Consider the following 20,762-nt stretch of genomic DNA (forward strand, 5'->3'; position numbering starts at 1 on the left):
TCCACTTAAATTTTACTGTAACATGAAATATTTTCTTTTGGACCTATTGGCTAGCCTTCAATAAAGACTTCGAGGAAACCAGGTACAAAAACATATATTTATTCACTGATATGTAACACAGACCTAGAAGAGCCTCTGAAGAAGATGAAATTAGTAAATTACTGAAGAAATGAAATACGATGCCATGTCTTTCCTTCAACTTTTCTAAATTTTTCTGCTCACACCTAACTACTTTGTCACATATTTTTTCCTCAGGTTCTCATGAATTAAATGGACTCACACTCTGCATAAACAACTTCATAATAACCATGTTCCCAGCCAAATCATAGCTCAAATTAAACCTTTCATTATTAGAAGTACCCTTTATTTACCACCATTGTGTTTTACCTGTTCTTAGGCTTAATAGAGCTCTTTCCTGTCTAGCTATTTTATTAATTCTCATTGTATACCTCCATTAATCAACAAGAATACCTTCCTGTAGCTTGATCTAATTCTCTTCTGGAAATAAACTGCAGTCCTCATGCAGGCACTGTCAATGAACTTCCTGCTGAAATGTTCATGTTCTGGTGCCCACTTTCCACACAATTATGGATGACGACACTGCACATATTTTGGGAGCAAATATTAAACTGGTACAAAACACATAATCCCAGACAAATGCCATAATCTTAGAAGATTGGAATACCTTCATGAGTCTTGACAAGGACCATGGTTATTGCTTTCATTAATTTCATATCAGTCAGTGACATGAGTTTTGGGGAGTTTTATTGTCACCCAGAGATGGCCAGGTGGCGAATCCATACTGAGACCTAGGAGCCATGATGGTACCTTGTCCACGAGCTTGTTTTGTGTGGACTGAAGTAGATATGGGGTATCTGAGAAGCTCCATTTATTTTCATAAGCACGTGGGGCAGAAGGTCACAGGGTGGTATGGCCAGTGGATGGTACCCACTGGTGATAACTGGTGGTAGAGCCACTACTTTTTCAGTAAGCACCAAGGCATGGATCAAGGTTTCTCTTTACCCTTTACACAGGCGGAAACTAGACCCAGGAGAGCATCATTTCCCTGTAATCAACACGGCTAATAATCCAAGCTATAAACCGAGGTTGCATGGCCCAAGGTATGGAGAGGAATCACTGATCTCCTCTCCTGGGCTTCCAGGAGGGCTCAAGAAATACTTGTTCATCTTCATACCACCCGATTCACCTTCAAATCCTGCTCTAGCCCAGATGATAGGCCATAAAAATGGGTGAAAACTAAAAAGCATGGCTTTTTATTACTAAATGTTTGAATTCACAAAAGTGATGAAGTGTGTTAATGCAGATTATTCCTTAAAGTTTATAAAATATACCTACTGCATTGTGTAAGGCATAAAATCTGAATAGTTTGGAAATTTTTGCATTACTGAAAATAACTTCCAAAAAAACAATTTTCCATGAAGCAAAAGTACCTGTTATTCAAGGAATGAAAATACGTGATATTTCAATATATATTTTTGCTGTTTTACTCTACTTATTAAAGGAGAGTGGCTGAAATTAAAAATAGGTAAATTATGTGAGCACAAATTTTAGTTAAAACTTGTCAGTAGTATATACAAAGCTACAAAAATTCTCATTAATCCTTAGGGAAATGCAACTAAAACAATAGAGACAGCATGAGGAACATATGAAAAGAGCTAAAATTTATAATTTATAAGGAATATTTTATGTTTATTTCTAGAAAGGGGAAGCGAGGGAGAAACAGAGGGAGACAAACATTGATTTGAGAGAGATACATTGATTGGTTGCCTCTCACACAACACACAACCTCCCAACCAGACCCAGGAATTGAACTGGTGATGTTTCGGTTCATAGGCTGACACTCAATCCACTGAGACACATTAACCAGGGATAAAATTTACAATTATTAAACAAATCAAGATTTCGTTAGTGTGGGGAAAAACAACCCTCATACAATATGAGTAAGAATGTATCTCTAGCTGGTGTGATGCAATGGATTGAGTGTTGGCCTGAAAACTGAAAGGTCACCAGTTCGACTCCCAGTCAGGGCACATGCCTGGGTTGCAGGCCAGGTCCCCAGCTGGGTGCATGTGAGAGGCAACTGATGGGTGATTCTCTCGCTCTCTTTCTCCCTCCCTTCCTCTTTCTCTAAAAACAAGTAAACAAATCTAAAAAAAGTTATTAAAGTGCATTAAGGCACAATATAGTGTAGACTGTGGTTTGTTAGGTTCTTCAAAATTTAAACATTAAACTTCCGAAGCATGTCCACACTGTGAACATACAACATTAACATGTTTTGTTTTCCTTTTCGTTTAGCCCATGATAATCAATTTCACCAATACACTGGTGTATATCGTCAGTCACTGACTGACGTGGTTCGAATGGAAAGTATAGTGTCAGTTACCGGTGACTGACATGGCACTTAACATGTTAAACACAGATGTTTCTTCAAGTTTTCTTCAGTGTTACTAAACCAGAAAAAAAAATTATTTCCTAAAATCTAACCATTTACACACTGAGAACTCTCCAATGTCAAAACAGCATAAACTGATGTCTAGAGATATCCCATGTTCATGTCACACTCGAAACATTTAAGCAGTATGAACTGGGATTAGGTGAACATGACTTGAAGGTAAGACATTTCTTAAATTTGATGTCCTCATAAAGCCTACCACCGTACTCATAAGGCCTTTCCAAAGGGTGAAATCTCTGAATATAAGGGAGCTTAGTCGTACAGGAAAAAAATTTCTCCTATTACATGTATTTATAAAACCTATCACCAGTGTTACCTCTCAAAAGATAACAAAGGAAATGGCAAGAGTAAGATTTTACAAATATTCTAAACTTAGTCATTGTGAATTCTCTGATGACAATGAAAACCATGGCCACTGGCAACAGATTTCCCATATTGACTGCACTCATAGGGCTTTTCTTCTGTGTGACTATGTGATACTAGTAAAGGTGACTGCTACAGGTGAAGGATGTCCTACATTCACGCACTCAAAAAGCCTATGTCCTTCGTGAACTCTCTGATTATAACGAAAAGCAGTTACTGGTAAAAGGTTTCCCAACATCTCTGCACGCAAAAAGCCTTTATCCGCATGAACACTTCAATGATGACAAAAGGCAGAGCTACTCATGTTTTTCCACATTAAATGCACTCATACAGCTTTTTTTCCAGAATGAACTCTATAGTGTTGAATAAGAGCAGAGCGTTGTCTAAAGCATTTCTTACATTCACTGCACTCATAAGGTTTTTCTCCAGTATGAACTCGCTGATGAATACGAAGAACAGAGCTACTGGTAAAAGATTTCCCACATTCACCACACTCATAAGGCCTTTCTTCAGTGTGAACTCTCAGGTGACACCGAAGGTCAGAGTTATAGGTAAAACATTTCCCACATTCACTGCACTCATAAGGCTTTTCACCAGTGTGAACTCTCTGATGCTTCAGAAGTGCGGAACTCATGGTAAAAGATTTCCCACATTCAGTGCACTCATAAGGCCTTTCACCAGTATGAAGTCTCTGATGAGAATTAAAGTTTTCTTTCCTCTTAAAAGATTTCCCACATTCAGAACACTCATAAGGCATTTCTCCAGTGTGAACTCTCTGATGACAATTAAAGTAATATTTCCTTTTAAAAGATTTCCCACATTCACCACACTCATAAGGCTTTTCTCCAGTGTGAATTCTCTGATGATTACGGAGGGCAGAGTTTCTAGTAAAAGATTTCCCACATTCACTGCACTCATAAGGCTTTTCTCCAGTGTGAACTCTACGATGACAATTAAAGTAATATATCCTCCTAAAAGTTTTTCCACATTCACTGCACTCATAAGGCTTTTCTCCAGTGTGAACTCTCTGATGATCATGGAGGGAAGGTCTACTAGTATAAGATTTCCCACACTCGCGACACTCATAAGGCTTTTCTCCAGTGTGAACTCGCTGATGATAACGGAGGGCAGAGCTATTGCTAAAATGTTTCCCACATTCTCCACACTCATGAGGCCTTTCTCCAGTGTGAACTCGCTGATGGTAACGGAGGGCAGAGCTACTAATAAATGACTTCCCACATTTACCACACTCATAAGGCCTTTCTCCAGTATGAACTCTCTGATGATAACAAAGGGCAGAGCTACTAGTAAAACATTTCCCACATTCGATGCACTCATAAGGCCTTTCTCCAGTGTGAACTCTCTGATGACATTTAAAGTCATATTTCCTCTTAAAAGATTTCCCGCATTCCTCACACTCAAAAGACTTTTTTTCAGTGTGAACTCTATGATGATCATGGAGGGCAGAGCTATTGGGAAAAGATCGTCCACATTCACAACACACAAAACCCTGTCTTTCTATAAGGAAACCCTGGTGCCCCACAACTGTGTCATCACAGCCAATGGCTTTCTTGGATTCTCTTGTGGTGTGATGATACGCTGTAGTTTGAGAAGTCATTCCAGAGTAAGAGATTTTGTTTGCCCTACACATGGTGTGAGTAGCCAGTTGCTCAAGATGTCCTGTGCTGATGTGAAAATCCTTTGCAACCAGTGTAGAGGTAAAATGCTCCCATGACATCTGAAAATCACAGTTCTTTCCAAGTGACACCTTGTCCACACAGCTTATGAAACAATCCTTTGTTGTGTCCTGCTCCTGGTCCTGGTGACTCTGTACATTAAAATAAAATGGTTCTGCACATGCCCCACACCTCAGCAGTGTTGGGCTCTGTTGTGTTCCCTGCTGGTCAACCAAGAGGAAAATGTCTCTCAAGACGAGTCCGCAACTCTCACAGGGGTGGGTCTTCTGGGAAGACAAAGATGACTTGGGATTCTTATCCTGCAAGACTCTTACAGAAAAGTTCTGTTCAAAGGGTGTCTCCACATCTGCTGTTCCACAGCAGCAACCTGAATAAGGAAAAACACTAGTGAAGTACATACTGACTTATAGGGAAGGGGTTTTCTCCCCACAGATCTGCAGCTGACACCTCAAGGAATGATTCTGTGCAACAATTTTCTAAGACAACCGAGATAGACTCAGAAACAGTGGTGGTAGTGCATACTAGGCCACCAAGGGGAGTAATTAATTGGACCCTCATTATACAAAGGATACAAGCATAGGATGGGTCACAAAAAAGAGAGGTAGGGTCTGCAAAAGCCTTTTTGCTGGCGATGTAAGCCTGTGTAGAGGAACGTGAATGTATCCAAAACTAAGAAAATCAACAGCAACAAAGCTGATGGTGGGCATTGCTCCTATAAAAATATGTGCACTCATCAGCATTGGCTGGTGTGGCTCAGTGGATTGGGCACCAGCCTGCAAATAAAAAGGTCACTGGTTTGATTCCCAGTCAGGGCACATGCCTGTGATTTTGGCCAGGTTCCTCATTGTGTGTGTGTGAGAGGCAACCAATCGATGTATCTCCCACACATTAAAGTTTCTCTCCCTCTCTTTTACTCCCCCTTCCACTCTCACTAAAAAATAAGTATTTAAAAATAAAAAAGAGAAAGAAAGAAAAGGACAAAAGAAATATATGCACACTTTAAGGCGACACAGGCACTGAGCAAAACTAGAGCGCTCACTAAGAAGACTCCTCAGAGAAATGGTGGTGGTGTGGAGGTTAGACAGGGAGATAGCAGCCCTGGCTTGAAGTCAGAGTAGAAGTGATACCTATTAAAACTATCCAATAGGCAAAATGCCAACACTGAAAAGGACAAGTACATTAAGGTGTGGCCACTGCCAATGGTGACAAAATAGTGTTAAACAGAACAGGTTTCTCATTACGTTTTAACAGAGAGGTGGCATCAAACCCTCTCCAATTGTCATTCACCAACACCAGACCCCCTGTGAGCCCAGCCTGTCATGGCTGGACTCATGTTCCTCTTGTGATAGACAAAGGACTTTTCCGTTTTACTCCCAGGTGAGCAATTGCATGGAATACTGATGATGCAACTCCTAAGAGAAAACTGGAGAGATGAATAAGCAGCACTGTTGTAGAACAACTCAGGACAAACAAGCCAAAAGAAAACATCTATGTCAATGATGACAGAATAAAAAATACACATATTCATTTTCCCTCAAAAATAATTAGACAATTATCCTTGTTAAAAGGAATCCTTGCGGAACAAGGGAAATCCTTAGAAGACCAGTTTTCCCGAAGAGCCATAAGTGGAGTATAAAACAAAGAACTACATGGAAAGAATTACAGAAGAAACTGGCTTAGCCAAGACGGTTAGATTCAAAAGACAAGGATGAGAGCTTCCACCCCAAGCCACTGTGCACCTCCTACCATGGACTCTTAATGACCTGTTTTATAAATGACCATGACAAACACTGTCACTGAGAACTTCAGGATTTTCTGTAACATCTGCAAACTTCTCACAGATTTCTCCTCAAAGGAATATACAGATTTTGTCAGCATGGTATCAAGAGGACTCCCCTTGGCCACAACATCATTTATAAAGGAGAAACATCAGTATCTCCCCAGCAATCTCTGCCACCAAAGACTCCAAAACAGATGGCTAAGTATTTGGAAAACCGCTACCCTGGCCATTGTGGACCCTATCTTCTTCGGTATTCTTAACTCAGTTCATCAGGCAGCAAGAACTGTAACCGAAACTTCCGTTCAGCTCAAAACATAACATATCATCTACAAAACTCTCTTATACCCACATGCAGATTAAACTACTTCTTGCACTGGCTGGTGTGGATCAGTGGGATGAGCACCAAATCCTAGTCCAGGCACAAGCCTGGGTGGCAGGCCAAGCCCCACTTGGGGGTGTGCAAGAGGCAACCAATCCATGCTTCCCTCGCACATAAACATTTCTCTCCCTTTCGTTCTACCTCCCTTCTCCTCACTCTAAAGATAAGTAAAATATCTTCAAAAAAAAAAAAAAAGGTTATGGCCACATATGTTGAAAATAAACAGATGTAAAAAACATTACACACACACACACACACACACACACAAAGAGAGCAGGAGTAGTGACAATTCTCTCACACAATAATAGACATCAAACACCCTTGTCCGGGTGGCTCAGTTACTGGGAGAGTTGTCCAGTGCACCAAAAGGTTGTGGGCTCAACCCCCAGTAAGGGTGCCTGTGGGTGCAACCGATCAATACTCTTCTCTCACACTGATGTTTCTCTTTCTCTCTCTCAATCCCTTCTACACTAATAAGTTAATAAATATATCCATAGGTGAAGATTAAAAACTACACATATATGTATAGAAATTATGAACAAGAATATAAAAAATGTGTTTCCTCACTAATCAATGTAAAAATTATTAGGCTTCCAGCAACATTACTGACTTCAAATACTTCCCAAAGAGGGTGCAGTACAGCAGGTATGGGGGCAGCAGGAAGAGAAGAAGGCAGTGCAAACAAACCAGCCCCGCCAAGTACACAGTCTACCCACAAAACCTGGACAGCAAACAGTGTACACAGCACACATGTGAGGACAGAGCAACCCCTGAGAAATGAAGGGCACAGGGGAAATACAAAGCCTAGTCCGGTCACCTGTGAGTGTGAGGGTGTGTTGTTTTTTTTTTGAAAATGAGAGTTAGTTTAAAAGTTTGGAGCAATGAATCAAAAAGAAGGAACTCTGGAGACATGATCAGGGGTGACCCCAAGACCCCCAGCTGCTGTCCATTGCTTTCTGGGTGCAAATATGGTCAGGGTCCTCAGAGCATAGGATAGAAGAAAAGTGCAACCTTGAGGAAGGGGAATGCAGGCATGCCAAGAAAACTGCACAGGGAGAGTGAGTGTCTTACCCAGCGAGGATATAAGAGCAAAGTTCTCCAGCATCACACTGAGGTACAGGCATCTCTGAGCCTCATCAAGGAGGCACCATTCTTTCCTGGAGAAACACATGGCGACATCCGCAAAGGTTACCCCAACCTGTCAGAATTAATACAAATAAATCCAGAACAGTCGGAGAAACCATATTCCTACTTTCCCTCCTTAGGCCCCTAGTTCAGAGAAGACACCAGCACTTGGTGACAGAGCTGCCAACTCTCTCCTCAAAATCTCATTAATCACTTACATACCCTCAGCAAAGGCAGGTGAGATAGGAGGAAGTAGGGCAGATAAATGCCATCTAAGCTTGGGGCTATGCTGCAGGGGCCCCAACCTTCATGCTAATAAATTCCACTGAGCCTCCCTAATCAGGCCTCCAGCACAGCTAAACATGGGCTTATGCTTCACCCTTAAATCCCAACCTCAAGTACCCATAATCACCAGCTCACACTTCCTCTAGCTGTGCACACCACTGTGTGATCTCCACCTGCTTCACATCTTCACATTCCAGGTTGACTCCCTCAGGTCTGCCACCTTCACCCTCATACACAGAAGAGCCACAACTTTTGCATGTCTCCAGCCCTGACCCTTCCCCAGACTAATGTGTTCAGATGCTCACTGGATGTTTCCACTCACTTCCCTAGGAAACTTTTAAAAATGTTAACCACAAGAACAGTCTGATATTCCCAAAGAGAATTAACCTCCCTACCACCATCTTCCCCAGCCCAGCTGATGAAGCCAGCAGCACTACAGCTGCTTCGATCAAAAACACTGGGGTAGTTTTGAATGCTTTCCTTTCTCTCCTGCAGCTGCAAAATCTGACACTGTCCACGCTCTTCTTAAAAACATGCAGGGAGCAAGGCGGTGAGTGGACATTTAAGAGGGTATAAGTAGGATAAGTGGTAATGCAAAAAATACAATTAAGCAAACAGACCAACAATCCAACCTTTTCCTCGACCTCTGAGGCCCAACGCTGGTCCGTCAGCTCTCCTCCAGATCGGAGAACTCACCTGGTCCTGGGCTCCCTGCCTCCTCCCTTAACACCCATCATCATTTTTCCATTATGCAGCCAGATGGAGACTGTTAAACCCAGGACACACCAACTCCTTTCTCGTAGGCAAATGTCCCTTTATCTCCATAACAGAGTCCCAAATTATCATTTGGCCACTTTACAGTTCTGATTCTTGACTCCCCCCAACCCTCCCCACCTCTGTGCTCCTTGAGGTGCTTATTCCTACTCCCAGCTCTATGGTACCTCCAAGCATTTGGAGGTGCAGCTGTATCTCCCTGGATAACACTCAGTAACTGCTCACACTGACTGCCATTATAGACCGGAAAACATGGGGGGGCCACATACTAAACCTGACCATCAGAGGGGAGTCCTCAATGATGGCCTTACAAACAAAGAGACCAAAAATACCTAAAGAGATGGCATGAAATTACTACTTTCTAACTAAAAACAAGTCATGGCAAGGAGTCATGTTCCCTGAGTAAGGTGAATTTAACTGAGCCCATCTTTGTATTTTTCCATCTATATTAGAGCAGATAAAAAATCCTGCATTGTTTTTATTATTGTGTTCATTAGCTGTGCTATAACGACCAATGTAAAAGAAGTATGTACTCATTTTTACTTTTTATCTAATATCAGAGTTTCCTTCTTTGTTTTCTCCCGTCTCCCTAACCTATCACCAATGGATTCTCAAGTTCCCAACCTATGTCTTCCCTTTTCATTCTGATGGATACAATAAGTGGTAAAACTGCCACTTTCCAAGCACTTCCTGATTCCGTTCAGATTTTGTTTCCTGGCAATCGTTCTTTGTTTGACTAAAATAAACATTTAAAAAAGTCTCTGCAGTTTGAATGTTTCTTACCTAGACACCAGAAATAGGAGCACCTTGATATTACCTGTGACCCGCACTCAGGATTAGGGGATCCCCAGGGTCCCCACATCCCAGAGCTAGGAAACTACCAAGGGAAGAGTCGTTAGACACCATAAGGTAGTGTCACCACCAGGGAGGGGCTGGGACACCCTGCCCTTCCTTGTCTAGTTTACAAAGTGGTTTTCAACTTCAGAAGCTGTGGGAAGACACACTCAACCACCGTTTGCTCCAGGAAAGCGGGTCTCAGCTGCATCTCGGTCCAGCCCTGGAGTCTGGTGACCTCCACCCAAGTATCTATTCTCAGAGCAACCTGTTACCAGCTCTGTGACTTTCGACGAGGGCCCCTCTCCCTGAGCCTCTCTCTCTCATCACCGGACCCCAGCAGGTTTCTGTCTCAGCAGGATGGAAAAGCCTCGGAAACCCAGACACAGCACGTGGCCCCTCTCGGGTCACGACCATCCAGGGCTCTCACAGCCCTCAGCATGAAGGCGCCACCCCTCTGCCTCTCAGTCCGGACGTGACTTCGCCTCACGCTGTAAAGCCGACCGCAGGTATCCGGGTCGTCCCGGTTCAGCCGCCCCTCCGCGTCTTACAGGGCGGCCCCTTAGACAGTCGTCCTTTCCCACCCCCGCCACAGCTTGTTACCCACAAGCGCCTGCCGATCACGGACACCGGAACCTGGGCGACAGCAGGTGACAGGTGACCCGCGCCCGGGCTGCAGGGCTCGGTGGGGTGATGGGGGAAGGCCCGGGACGCGCACTCACCTCAGCCGGGCGCCTCAGCGCGGCCACCACCTCCGGATTCTGAGGACGGAGGGGAGCGGGAGCGATGGGCGAGAAAGGGGCGCAGGGCACCGCGGTCCCCATCGCGGGCTCGGCGGGGGTCACCCAGCGCCGTCACGGAGCCTCACAATCGTGTTTGCGCCGCGGCGACCAGGTCTCTCGCGATGTTTTGTCTCAAGCAACTCCACGGCGCCTGTGCCGGTGAAGCGACCCTGAAAGAAGACAATACGCCTGCCCGCAGGATGGCGGAAGTCCCGCCCCCAAGCGTTTTCCCCAACGGAAATGCCTTTTCTGAGCCTCCATTGGCTCAGCCACGAACAGCCTTCTGGGTACTGTGGTTCCTAGAGTCCAAGGGGCTGAAAAGGGGTTTTCCACCTGATTCCAAGAGGAAAGACCCAGACTCACCAGGAAAAATACTGGGAGATAACGCGTCCTGGTCCAAAAGCGATCTGGAAAATGACAAAACATGTCGTCTGTTGCTGGTGAAGGGTCTTGCGTGCATGTAGATGAACGTGCATCATCTCTGCAACGCCACACAGCCAGTCATAGTAAAAGGAGGTATTCCTGCGTTACAGGGTCCCAAAAATTTTATCAAATGTCCCACTTACACGATCACTCGTATGACGAATATAACCGAGGACTATATGACAGGCCTTTGAAATAAATAAGAACTAAGATACAAAGTATAAACTTTAAACTTCAATAGCTCGGTTATAAATAAATCAATTAAGAAAAATAAAGGAACTAGTAATAATGAACCATGGACATGAACAATAGGGCAGGGATTGACTGTGGGAGAAGGGGAGGAGTGGGCAGGACAGGGGAGAGCAAAGTGGAGGAAATGGGATAACTGTAATAAAACAGCAAAGAAAATAAAAAGTTTTGAAAAACAGGGAGAATTGAATTCTGACAGTTATTGGTGTTTCTTTAATTTCAAATCATAATGTAACTATCATAAGGAAAGAAATTTTCTACTCTCCGCACATTTATGATCAGAGGTGACATGATGTTTCTTGCATTCCTAATAAGATAAAGTACATATTTATAAATTATATTTAGAGTAAATAAAGTATTCACACTGAAAGTTAACCTATGTATACCTCAGAAACTTAAAAAGCATATAAAATGTTAGAATTCAGAAAATACAGGCATATATGTGCAATAAATATAAAAAAATCAGTAATCCTCTAAGAAGGCTATCTTATTTAAAAATGTATAGCAAATATCACACTAAAATATAAACCAAAACTTGAAAAACATTAAAACTAAGTAACATAAGAGAGGAGTTGAAAAAAATCTGAAAACTTACCAGCTATTACTTAAAAATCACTTCTCTGAAATAAAAGTATACAGTATATACAGCACCCTGCAACTGGCCAATAATTATAGAAATGGTCTGATACTCCATCAAAGTTGCAAAGATTTTTATTGTCCACGGAACAGCATCCTGATCTAACCAAATCTGTCCCTCTCTTTCAATGAGTTCTTAAAATCTTGAAGATCCCTAACTTGTTATTTTGTGTGTTTTCACATTTCAACAGCACCTATCCCCTTAGAATTTACTATAGTATGAAATATTTTCTCCTGGATTTCTTGGTTAGACTTCAGTGAAGACTTTGAGGAAATCAGTTTGCAAACACCTTTATTTACTCACTGATATATAACATAGACGTAGAAGAGCCACTGAAGCAGATGAAATAATCAGCAAATGATGGTTGAAAAATGAAACATGATGCCATGTCTTTCCTTCTAAATTTTTCTCCTCACAACTTATCTTTGTCACCTATTTTTCCTCAGGTTCTCATGAGTGAAAAGGATTTACACTTTGTAGAAACAACAATTTCATTGTATCCATGTTTCCAGCAGAGTCATAGCTCAGGTTAAATTTTGTTTCTTTTTTTCCCATTTTTTTATTGTTCTATTATAGTTGTGCCCCCCCCCATTGCTCTCTAAAGCTCTCATTCTTAAAGGTCAGTGTCCTTTCTTTACCACCCATTGTGTCTTACCTGTTCTCAGGCTTAATAGAGCTTTTTCTTTTCTAGCTATTTGGATAATTCTCACTGTATAACTCCATTAATCAACAGGAACACATTTCTGTAATTTGATCTAATTCTCCACTGGAAAACGATCTGCAGTCCCCATACAGATGCTGTCAATGAGGAAGTAAAAGGTACGGTGTCACACCATTTTAGTGTTTTGGGGCTGCCTAATATCTATACTCCATGACTCCTCCAACATGTCTAAAGTATTTTTGTTCGCCTCTGTGAGTGAATACACCTAGTCTCCTGATGTTCACTCAGAGAGCTTTGCTCCCCTTGAAGTGAAGAGCAGGAAGACTGCTTTTTGAGTGAACCTTCATGTCTTTATAGCAATTGTTGCATGTACATTTCTGACATTTTCAGTGAGTTACTTAAATGGATTTGTAACTGTATTTTACTTACATGTCTATGATGAATGTGTGTGTTAAAACTTTCTGCTGGGTTTTGTCACAGCAAGACACACTTAAAAAACAGGTCAATAAGACTTTGTAGAATATAAATAGCAAGATAATCAGGTCAAAAATCTCAAGGGATAAAAAATAGGGGTGATATTAGACTTCATCAAATGCAGTTTAAACAGTGCCTACAGCTGACATCACAGCAGTTCTGTGCTTAGGGAACCTTAGCTGTTACTGTGCTTATTATTCTAACATGACCTACATTTAATTTTTCTTATTTTTAAAAATATTTATTGATTAGAGAGAGGAAGAGAAAGAGAGACAGCTATCAGTTGCCTTCCACATGCACCCCAACATAAGATGAAACCCACAACTGAGATATGCATCCTGACGAAGAATCGAACCAGTGACACTCTGGTGCACAAAATGATACTCCAACCGAGCTGCACAGGCCAACGCTAATTTTTCTTATGTACATTTTTTTTCCAAAAAGTGTATTTGTATCTCATTGTTAATTGAAATCTGGAGTAAGAGTGTCCCTTGTGGCCAGAGTGTGCTGGGAGCTGGGATTCAAGAAAACCTATGTTCCAACACAACACAAGGATATGAGGCACAGGCAGACAGAGGGACACTGCAAAAGATGACATGGGTTTAGAATATGGGCCAGGGCTGCATAGAATAATCAGTAAATGATTGTTGAAAAATGAAACATGATGCCATGGTGAGCACGAATGTCTGTAATCCACTCTGAACACAGAGGACAGAATCACATAAGCAGTGGGGCCCTGTCATGGAGGGAGGTGACCACTCACCCATTGAGATCATGATAACTGAGGTCTCCAGCAACACTCTGATTATGAGGTCCCCAAATTCACATCTGGTTGTCCCTTACATTGGAGGGTGAATGTCAGAGCCATATCCCAAAAACACCCTAAGAAACTACCTGAGGTATCAAATTCACCTCAATGGATGGTATCACAGCCTATCACCCAAAAGGTGGGTGAAATGCAGAGACCAGGCTCAAATGACTTAGCTCTCCTGAGGATCAAACTCCTTGCTGGGCTCAAAGAGGAGGCACACAAATTGCAGTTCAGACATTAACAGTGCCCTTGAAAATCCAGGGGAGCTGAGAGATGATGGCATTACCATTAAGACTGGGAGGCATAAGGTATGTGCTCTGCAATGGCTAGAGACGTGGGGTGGGGGATGGGGAGAAACATAATTGCAACCATGGAAACAGCACCTTTAGCTGAGCCTCCCTGGTTTTTACCAAGTAGCTGCCCATGTGAGGACTTCAACCAGTGCTGGGCATTGTCCCTGGCTCTGGGTTGGAGTCTAGCCTCTTGAATCCAACAGTTATCTGTTGTGTAAACTAAAAAAATTACTTCATTCCTGAATTAAGAATTTACTCAGAAAACACAAAATTAATCTCACTTCCCAGGTTGCTGTGAGAATTAAAAAGAGAAAATGCTCCAAGTGCCAGTCCTGAAATCCTGGCACTGAGAAGTGCTCGTTTCTTACTTTTATTGATTCTCAGAGGACAAGGTAAGTGCCATCCTCACATTGAGCTGAGATTTAGGGAGCTCTAGTGAGTCACTTAAAAATTTCCTGATGGAGACCCCACACCGAGACCTCGGTGCCCAGTACCACCTGCCTCTTTCACAGGTGACTCAGCATTTCTTGAAAGCACCACTTTTTTCTCACAAACACCCAAATCCCAGGGACCTGTGGGCTTTGGAGGACTAAGGAGTGCCTGGCCTGTGTAACAGCTGCTGCACAGCGAATGAGCACCATAGCTCCTGACCTCCAAAAGCTCAGGGACAGAGACATACCTCTTATCCATTGTACAGAGAAAACTGAAGCCCAGATTATAGGAAGGAGACATATTCCTGAGAGCCCCTATAAAATTCAAAGTTAAAGATCCAAGCTCAGGGTGCCTGACTCAGGGCATATGGAGTCTAACAGTTAACTGACTTCCATTTCCCCCTGCAGAGAACTTAGGCACTTCATAAGACCCTACCCATCTGCGTGCCATGGAATCTAGTGTTCCTCGGGATAGCACCCCGGGAAAGTGGAAGGATATTACAAAGCAAAAGCTTATTGCATTATCCAATGTCTAAACTTCTGAATGTGGAAACATTAACAGTGTGGGTCAAGATTTATAATTGTCCATTACTGTGTATGCAGCATTTAAAAGGTGAAAAATATCAGCCCTGGCTGGAGTTGCTCAGTGGATTGAGTGCCAGCCTGCAAACCAAATGGTCAGTGGTTCAATTCCTAGTCAGGGCACATGCCTGGGTTGTGGGCCAGGTGCCCAGTTGGGGGCATGCAAGAGGCAACCTCATAGATGCTTCTCTCCCACTTTCTCCCTCCTTCCTCCTTGCTCTGAAAATAAATTTTTAAAAAATTGTTTTTAAAAGGAAGTACAAATTATTAAAGATAGGGGGATGTTAAGAACAGCATAGGAAATGGAGTAGTCAAATAACTTGTACACATGATCCATGGACACGAACGAACTAAGGGGGGGGGATTGCAGGAGGGAAGGGGGATACTGCTTGGAGGCAGACAAAGGGGGGAAAATTGGGATTGTAATAGCATAATCAATAAAATCTTTTTTTAAATTGTGAAATGTATGATAGCTCATAATACCTCGAAAAGCAAAAGCAATTTGGACACCACTGATAAAATTAGCTTCAAAATATTAAAAAGTTAAATGTCAGTCCTAAAACCTTAAAACTCCTTCAAGACAACCTAGAGAAAAAGCTTTCGAGATTTGCATTGGAAATAATTTCCCTGATGTGACACTAACCACCAGGCAAGAAAGTAAAAGTAATCTGAACTACAATAGATGAATAACCTTCTGCACAACAGAACAGCAAGTAACAAAATGAGAGGACAGCTGCAGGGTGGGAAAAAATACCTGGAAACCATGTAAAGGCAGCCCTTGGAGATACTGTGGGTTCAGTTCAGATCACCACCATAAAGCGGATACTGTGACATAAAAAAGTCACACAAATTTTTTTATTTCATAGTGAATAAAAAAGTTATGTTTACACTACGGTACCATCTAGTAATGCAACAGCATTGTCTAAAAAACTATGTAACAATGAAAAGTACTTCATTGTTGAAAACTGATATTAAATAGGCAGCAGATCTGCTGACTGAAGGGTTTCCTAAAATATTGAATTTGTTAAAAAAAAAAACAAAAACGTAAAGCAAGATGCAAAAAGGCATGTAACTGAATTGGACAAAAAATTAATTTATAAAATATACAAGGTATTTGGAAGACTCATTACCCAACCCTGGTGAGTAGCTCAGTAGGTTTGAGCAATGATTCCGATAACCAAGGTTGAGGGTTCCATACCTGGTCGGAACACATACAAGAATGCACAAACCACTAAATGCATAAATAAGTGGAACAAATCAGCATTTCTCTCTAAAAATCAATAAAAATTAAAGAAAAAAACTAATTATTAGCCCAAAAATCTGGTTAAAAGCAAGTCTAATAATGTAAAGACATTTTCCAAAAAATATGTACCAGTAACCAACAGGAACATTATATACACACACACACACATATGTATATATATGTGTATATATATATATTTTTAAGTTTTTCCTCACTAATCAAGGTGGAATCTGTTAGGCTCCCTGCAAGACCAGAGCCACAAAGCCTTCCCTAGGAGGGTTCAGGTCAGTAGGTATTGGGGTCACACCGTGTCACCCTCAAGTGACTCACTTTAGCGAGCAACAGGACTCCTCTGCCTTCTTGCTTCTGCACCTCGACCTCCAGTGAGTGGTCTGGAGCCACTGGCCAGGTGAGCAGGTCCCGAGGGAAGACAAAATGCATGCCAGGCAGAGGACGGAAGACTGGCCCCTATGCCTTGTACCCAAGTGGAAACGCCTTTGGGGAACCTTCAGTGGCCTAACATGGGCATGGGAGTAGTAGCCCTCCTGCCCCCCGTTCTGAGTCATGGACTTCCTACTGTCTACCGCGGGACCCAGTACTTCCGAGCTAACACCAGGAGAAAGGGCAATCGTCACAAGGAACGCCAGGAAATTGAGCCTCTGTCCAGAAGATATTTTGAAAAAGGCCGAAAAAAGCGCGTTTATCAGTCTCTTCCTCCCTTTGACATACAGACTGCACTTTAGGGTAAAGAAATATAAATTAAAAGCTTTTCTTCTTTACAAATGATTTCTATGTAACAAATGCAGGTGTCCTGATAAAATTAGGTAGAATACGAACATTTCTCAGTAGTACATAAAGTAATAGATTTTTACCAATGGTCATCAACCAATTATTTCAACCAGATACCTTCAAGGACAGCTGGGTAAACATATTGGATGAAAAACCCTGGTAACAGTTGTAACGGCAGTTGACTCTGGCCAGTGGATTTCCAAAAGTGGATCTCAATCCTAAGCCTCCAGTTGGTCTACTTCAGGAGAAAGAACTCACAGGCAATTGTAGAAGCAAGCAGAGCAAGAGTTGATTGGAAATACAGTACACATTGAACAAAGGAATTGTGGGTTCTACCAAGAATAAGTGGTGGGATGGAGTAAGGGGTTTCGATATTCACCAGGGTTTGTTTCTGTTATCGATGAGTTTGGGTTCCTGTCTTCTGATATCAAACAATTTAATCCAGGGACACTGATAAAAGCAAAGGCAGATTTCTTGAGGCTCTGCAGAGGTCAAGGACACAGAGTGTAGCTCAGTTTCTGTGCCCCAACTATGGGGCTTAGGAATACAGAAGGTGCTGGGGTTTGTGGTATGGCTTTAGATCAGAGAAACAAAATTAAAAGAAGTCAGGGCCTATTCATACCTGGCACAGTTCTGACAGGGCTTGACTCAATGGAGCCATTTGTTCTGGGAGGGCTTGATTCAGTGGAGTCATTTGGGGGAACATTTTATTATACATGTTTCATTCCTCCCTGAGAGATTTTGTACACATAATTTATTACTGCTTAGTAGACAGAGATCTCTTCTTCTGTAGCTTCATCCTGCACATGAGGAACATTGGCCTGCTTAAGTAAGAAAGAAACCTTTTTTTAAAAAAAATATTGTTTTATTGAATAAAGCAACTTGTATACTTTTTAACTTTTATAACTGAGTCCAGCCCCAGCCAGTGTGGTTCAGTTGGTTGGAGCCTCGTCCTGTAACTGAGAAGTTGTGGGTTTAATCCCCAGCCTATGGGTGGAAGGACGCAACCAACCCCGGGTCTAGGTGCACAGAGGAGGCAACCAGTTGATGCATCTCTCTTGCATTGATGTTTCTTTCTCTCTAAAAGCAATGAAAAAAAAATGTCCTCGGATGATGATGAAAATGAACTGAGGGTCATCTTTCCTTTAGAGTAAAAAAATAAGAAATTAAAAATATAAACAGGAATAAAATTACAATAGAGAAATGTCCATTTTGAATAAAATCCCAGATTCTGCTGATTCTCCCATCCAGTGGCAGGGCTCAAGTCATTGTGTAGTTGAAGATGATGCCTGGGGAGCATCCTCAGAGATGACGCTTGACTCTCCCTATTCTAAACAGTGTGAACATAAAGGGGCCACATACTAAACCTGACAAGCTCAGGAGGGGCCTTTATGGTGGCCTTATTAACTCAGAGTCCTAAAGAAACCACGAATGGGCTGAAATTGATGTATATTAATTAAAAGCAGTTTACAGCACGTAATCATGTCCTACGCTACGATATTCCCTGACAAAAGTCAATCCTCACCTTAAGCCTGTCTGTTGCCTTTTTGCCTCTACAATAACATATAACACCTTTGGAAGGTCAAAGCGATTTTCATTTTCCAGACTCCCCAAAGCACAGATACTGCACCAGAGCACCCAACCAGAGGTCACAAATCTCATTGTTATTGTTGATTGTTAACTATCCTGTACCCACCTGTGTAAAAAATGTCATTTTACTTTTTATGTAGTCACAGGAATTTCTCCCACCTCCCTAATCACCCACGGACTTCATGTAACCCACTTACACTCTCTCTTCTGATTGTAGTGTATAAAGCAGGGTGCAGAACTGCCATTCTCTGGAGCATTTTCTGAATCTGTTGAGGTTTTGCAACCCAGCAATTTCACCATTTGACTCAAATAAACAATAAATTCTTACAGGTTTGGGCGTTTCCAGTTATCCACAACTGCTAACCGGACTGTCGACACATTGACCCAACCCTGTTTGTCCAACTGGCTCCCATCCTGGGGAATCCGCAGGAAGGATTTCAGTTGTCGTCAGAATGTACCAGGCACTGTGGTGAGGGTTTGTGTTTAGGACTAGTTTCCTACCCAAAGGGCCCTGGTGCAAACTCAGGGAGACTGGAAAGGAGGATATGAGTCCAGAACAGGAATCCAGCCTGCCACTGTCTCACCCAGCCACCGAGGACACAGACTACAGAACAACGTGGCGGTGTGTACTCTGCATGGGGGAGTGAGCACCAAACCAGCAAGACCAGTATCCTGCAGGTCTCAAACATCGTTTCTGAGTATCGGGTCCCAGGGTTCATGTCCAGCTGCCCCACTCCTGCAGGGTGAATGTCAATGCCATGTACCAGAACACCTCAAAGAATCAAACTGAGGCATCACATTCACCACAGTGGCCAGGATCACATCCTGTCACCAAAAAGTGAGGGGAAGAGAGACTCAGAGGTCTCCGCAGGGCAAAACTTGTGTTGGTCTCAAACGGGAGGCAAACTGCAGCTCCAAGACTCCCCTGAAGAAATCACTGGCGATGACACAGACAACAGCACTCCTGTGAGGACGTCAGACCAGATGGTAAGTGCTCTGGGATGTCAGAGGGATGGAGGGAAAATCCTAACAGAAAGGCAGCGGCGGCAGCAGCTGAGCCTGCCGGGTCCTCACACTGTGCCTGCCACAGCGAAGGCTTCACAAGCAGCGGTGGGGAGAGGGACTGACTCTGGAGCCAGAATCCCAGGTTGGAATCCAGACACTTGTCTGCTGTGTAATCTTGGAGAACCGACTTCATTTCTCTAATTCTGAATTTTCTCAACAATACAGTATTAGTTTCACTTTTCAGGTAGTTCTAAGAATTAAGAGAAAATGCTCAACAAGCTAACCCTGGAATCCCAGCACCAACAAGTACTCAGTTTACTTCTACTGATCTTCAAAAACCAAGATAAGGGTTAGCATCACCTGCATGTCACATGGAGCCAATTAAGATTGAAGGAGCTCTAACGAGTCACCTGGATGTTCTTAGGGAAAGACCCCACAGTGGTACCTCAGTGCTCAGCAACACCTGCCACCCTGCAGGTGAATCAGCAGGTTGTGAAAAGTCCTATTTCTTTCTCAGAGCCACCCCAAAACACAGGGCCTCGAGGGCATTGGAGGGAATGAGTGGTTCCTGGCCCAGGAATGTCTCTGCAGTCAGAGGCTAGAGTTGCCTGAGCCCAGGCAAGTTGCAGGTGCAGCTTCTTCTGCGCTGCAAATGGACCCCTTAGCTCTTGACCTCCTTCAACAACTCAGGTACGAAGATACAACCATTTTATACTGAAGAAAAAACAGGTCGGGAGCAGAGGGGGCATCGTTTCTCTATGACCCAATCATATTTGGGAATCTGGGATTCGAATCCAGGCTTCCTGACCCAGAGCGTGGAGAGACTGATCGCTGCCCTATTTCCCTCTGCAGTGAGCTCTGGGACTCCAAAACAACCTGCCCATCCTGCTACCATCTGGTCCCCCTGAGAATCCTTTTCCAACCCAAAAACCACCATGTTAAGAAACCAGGAAAATGGGAGAACACTACAAAGCAAGGGTTTACTGTATTAAAAGTCTCAACTTCTGTAAGTAATGGAAAATATTAATAGAGCAGGTTAAAAGTGTTCATTAATTTGTGCAGAGGACAAAAAATTTAAAAAT

General features: G+C 42.7%; 1 protein-coding gene across 1 annotated transcript; it reads right to left on the reverse strand.

Annotated features, from left to right (window-relative positions):
- Nucleotides 1-1,064: 1,064 nt before the first annotated feature.
- On the reverse strand, nt 1,065-10,612 carry LOC149995716 (uncharacterized). The gene is made up of 3 exons (XM_090261037.1): nt 10,433-10,612; nt 7,764-7,890; nt 1,065-4,900 (listed from the first exon to the last, which is right to left on the reverse strand). The coding sequence occupies exons 1-3, from the start codon at nt 10,532-10,534 to the stop codon at nt 3,162-3,164; spliced, it is 1,968 nt and encodes a 655-aa protein (XP_090117163.1). The 5' UTR covers nt 10,535-10,612; the 3' UTR covers nt 1,065-3,161.
- Nucleotides 10,613-20,762: the final 10,150 nt, after the last annotated feature.

This window comes from Furipterus horrens, unplaced genomic scaffold, assembly GCF_987537825.1.
Source record: "Furipterus horrens unplaced genomic scaffold, mFurHor1.1.pri manual_scaffold_13, whole genome shotgun sequence".
NCBI lineage: Eukaryota > Metazoa > Chordata > Mammalia > Chiroptera > Furipteridae > Furipterus > Furipterus horrens.

What these genes read in the sequence shown, in the direction of transcription:
- LOC149995716 (XM_090261037.1), bottom strand. Translation starts at nt 10,534, where the DNA reads ATGGGGACCGCGGTGCCCTGCGCCCCTTTCTCGCCCATCGCTCCCGCT. An exon ending in CGCTGAGGCGCCCGGCTGAG is followed by an intron (nt 7,891 to 10,432) that starts GTGAGTGCGCGT and finishes TAATTCTGACAG; the next exon opens with GTTGGGGTAACCTTTGCGGA. An exon ending in TGCTCTTATATCCTCGCTGG is followed by an intron (nt 4,901 to 7,763) that starts GTAAGACACTCA and finishes TTCCTTATTCAG; the next exon opens with GTTGCTGCTGTGGAACAGCA.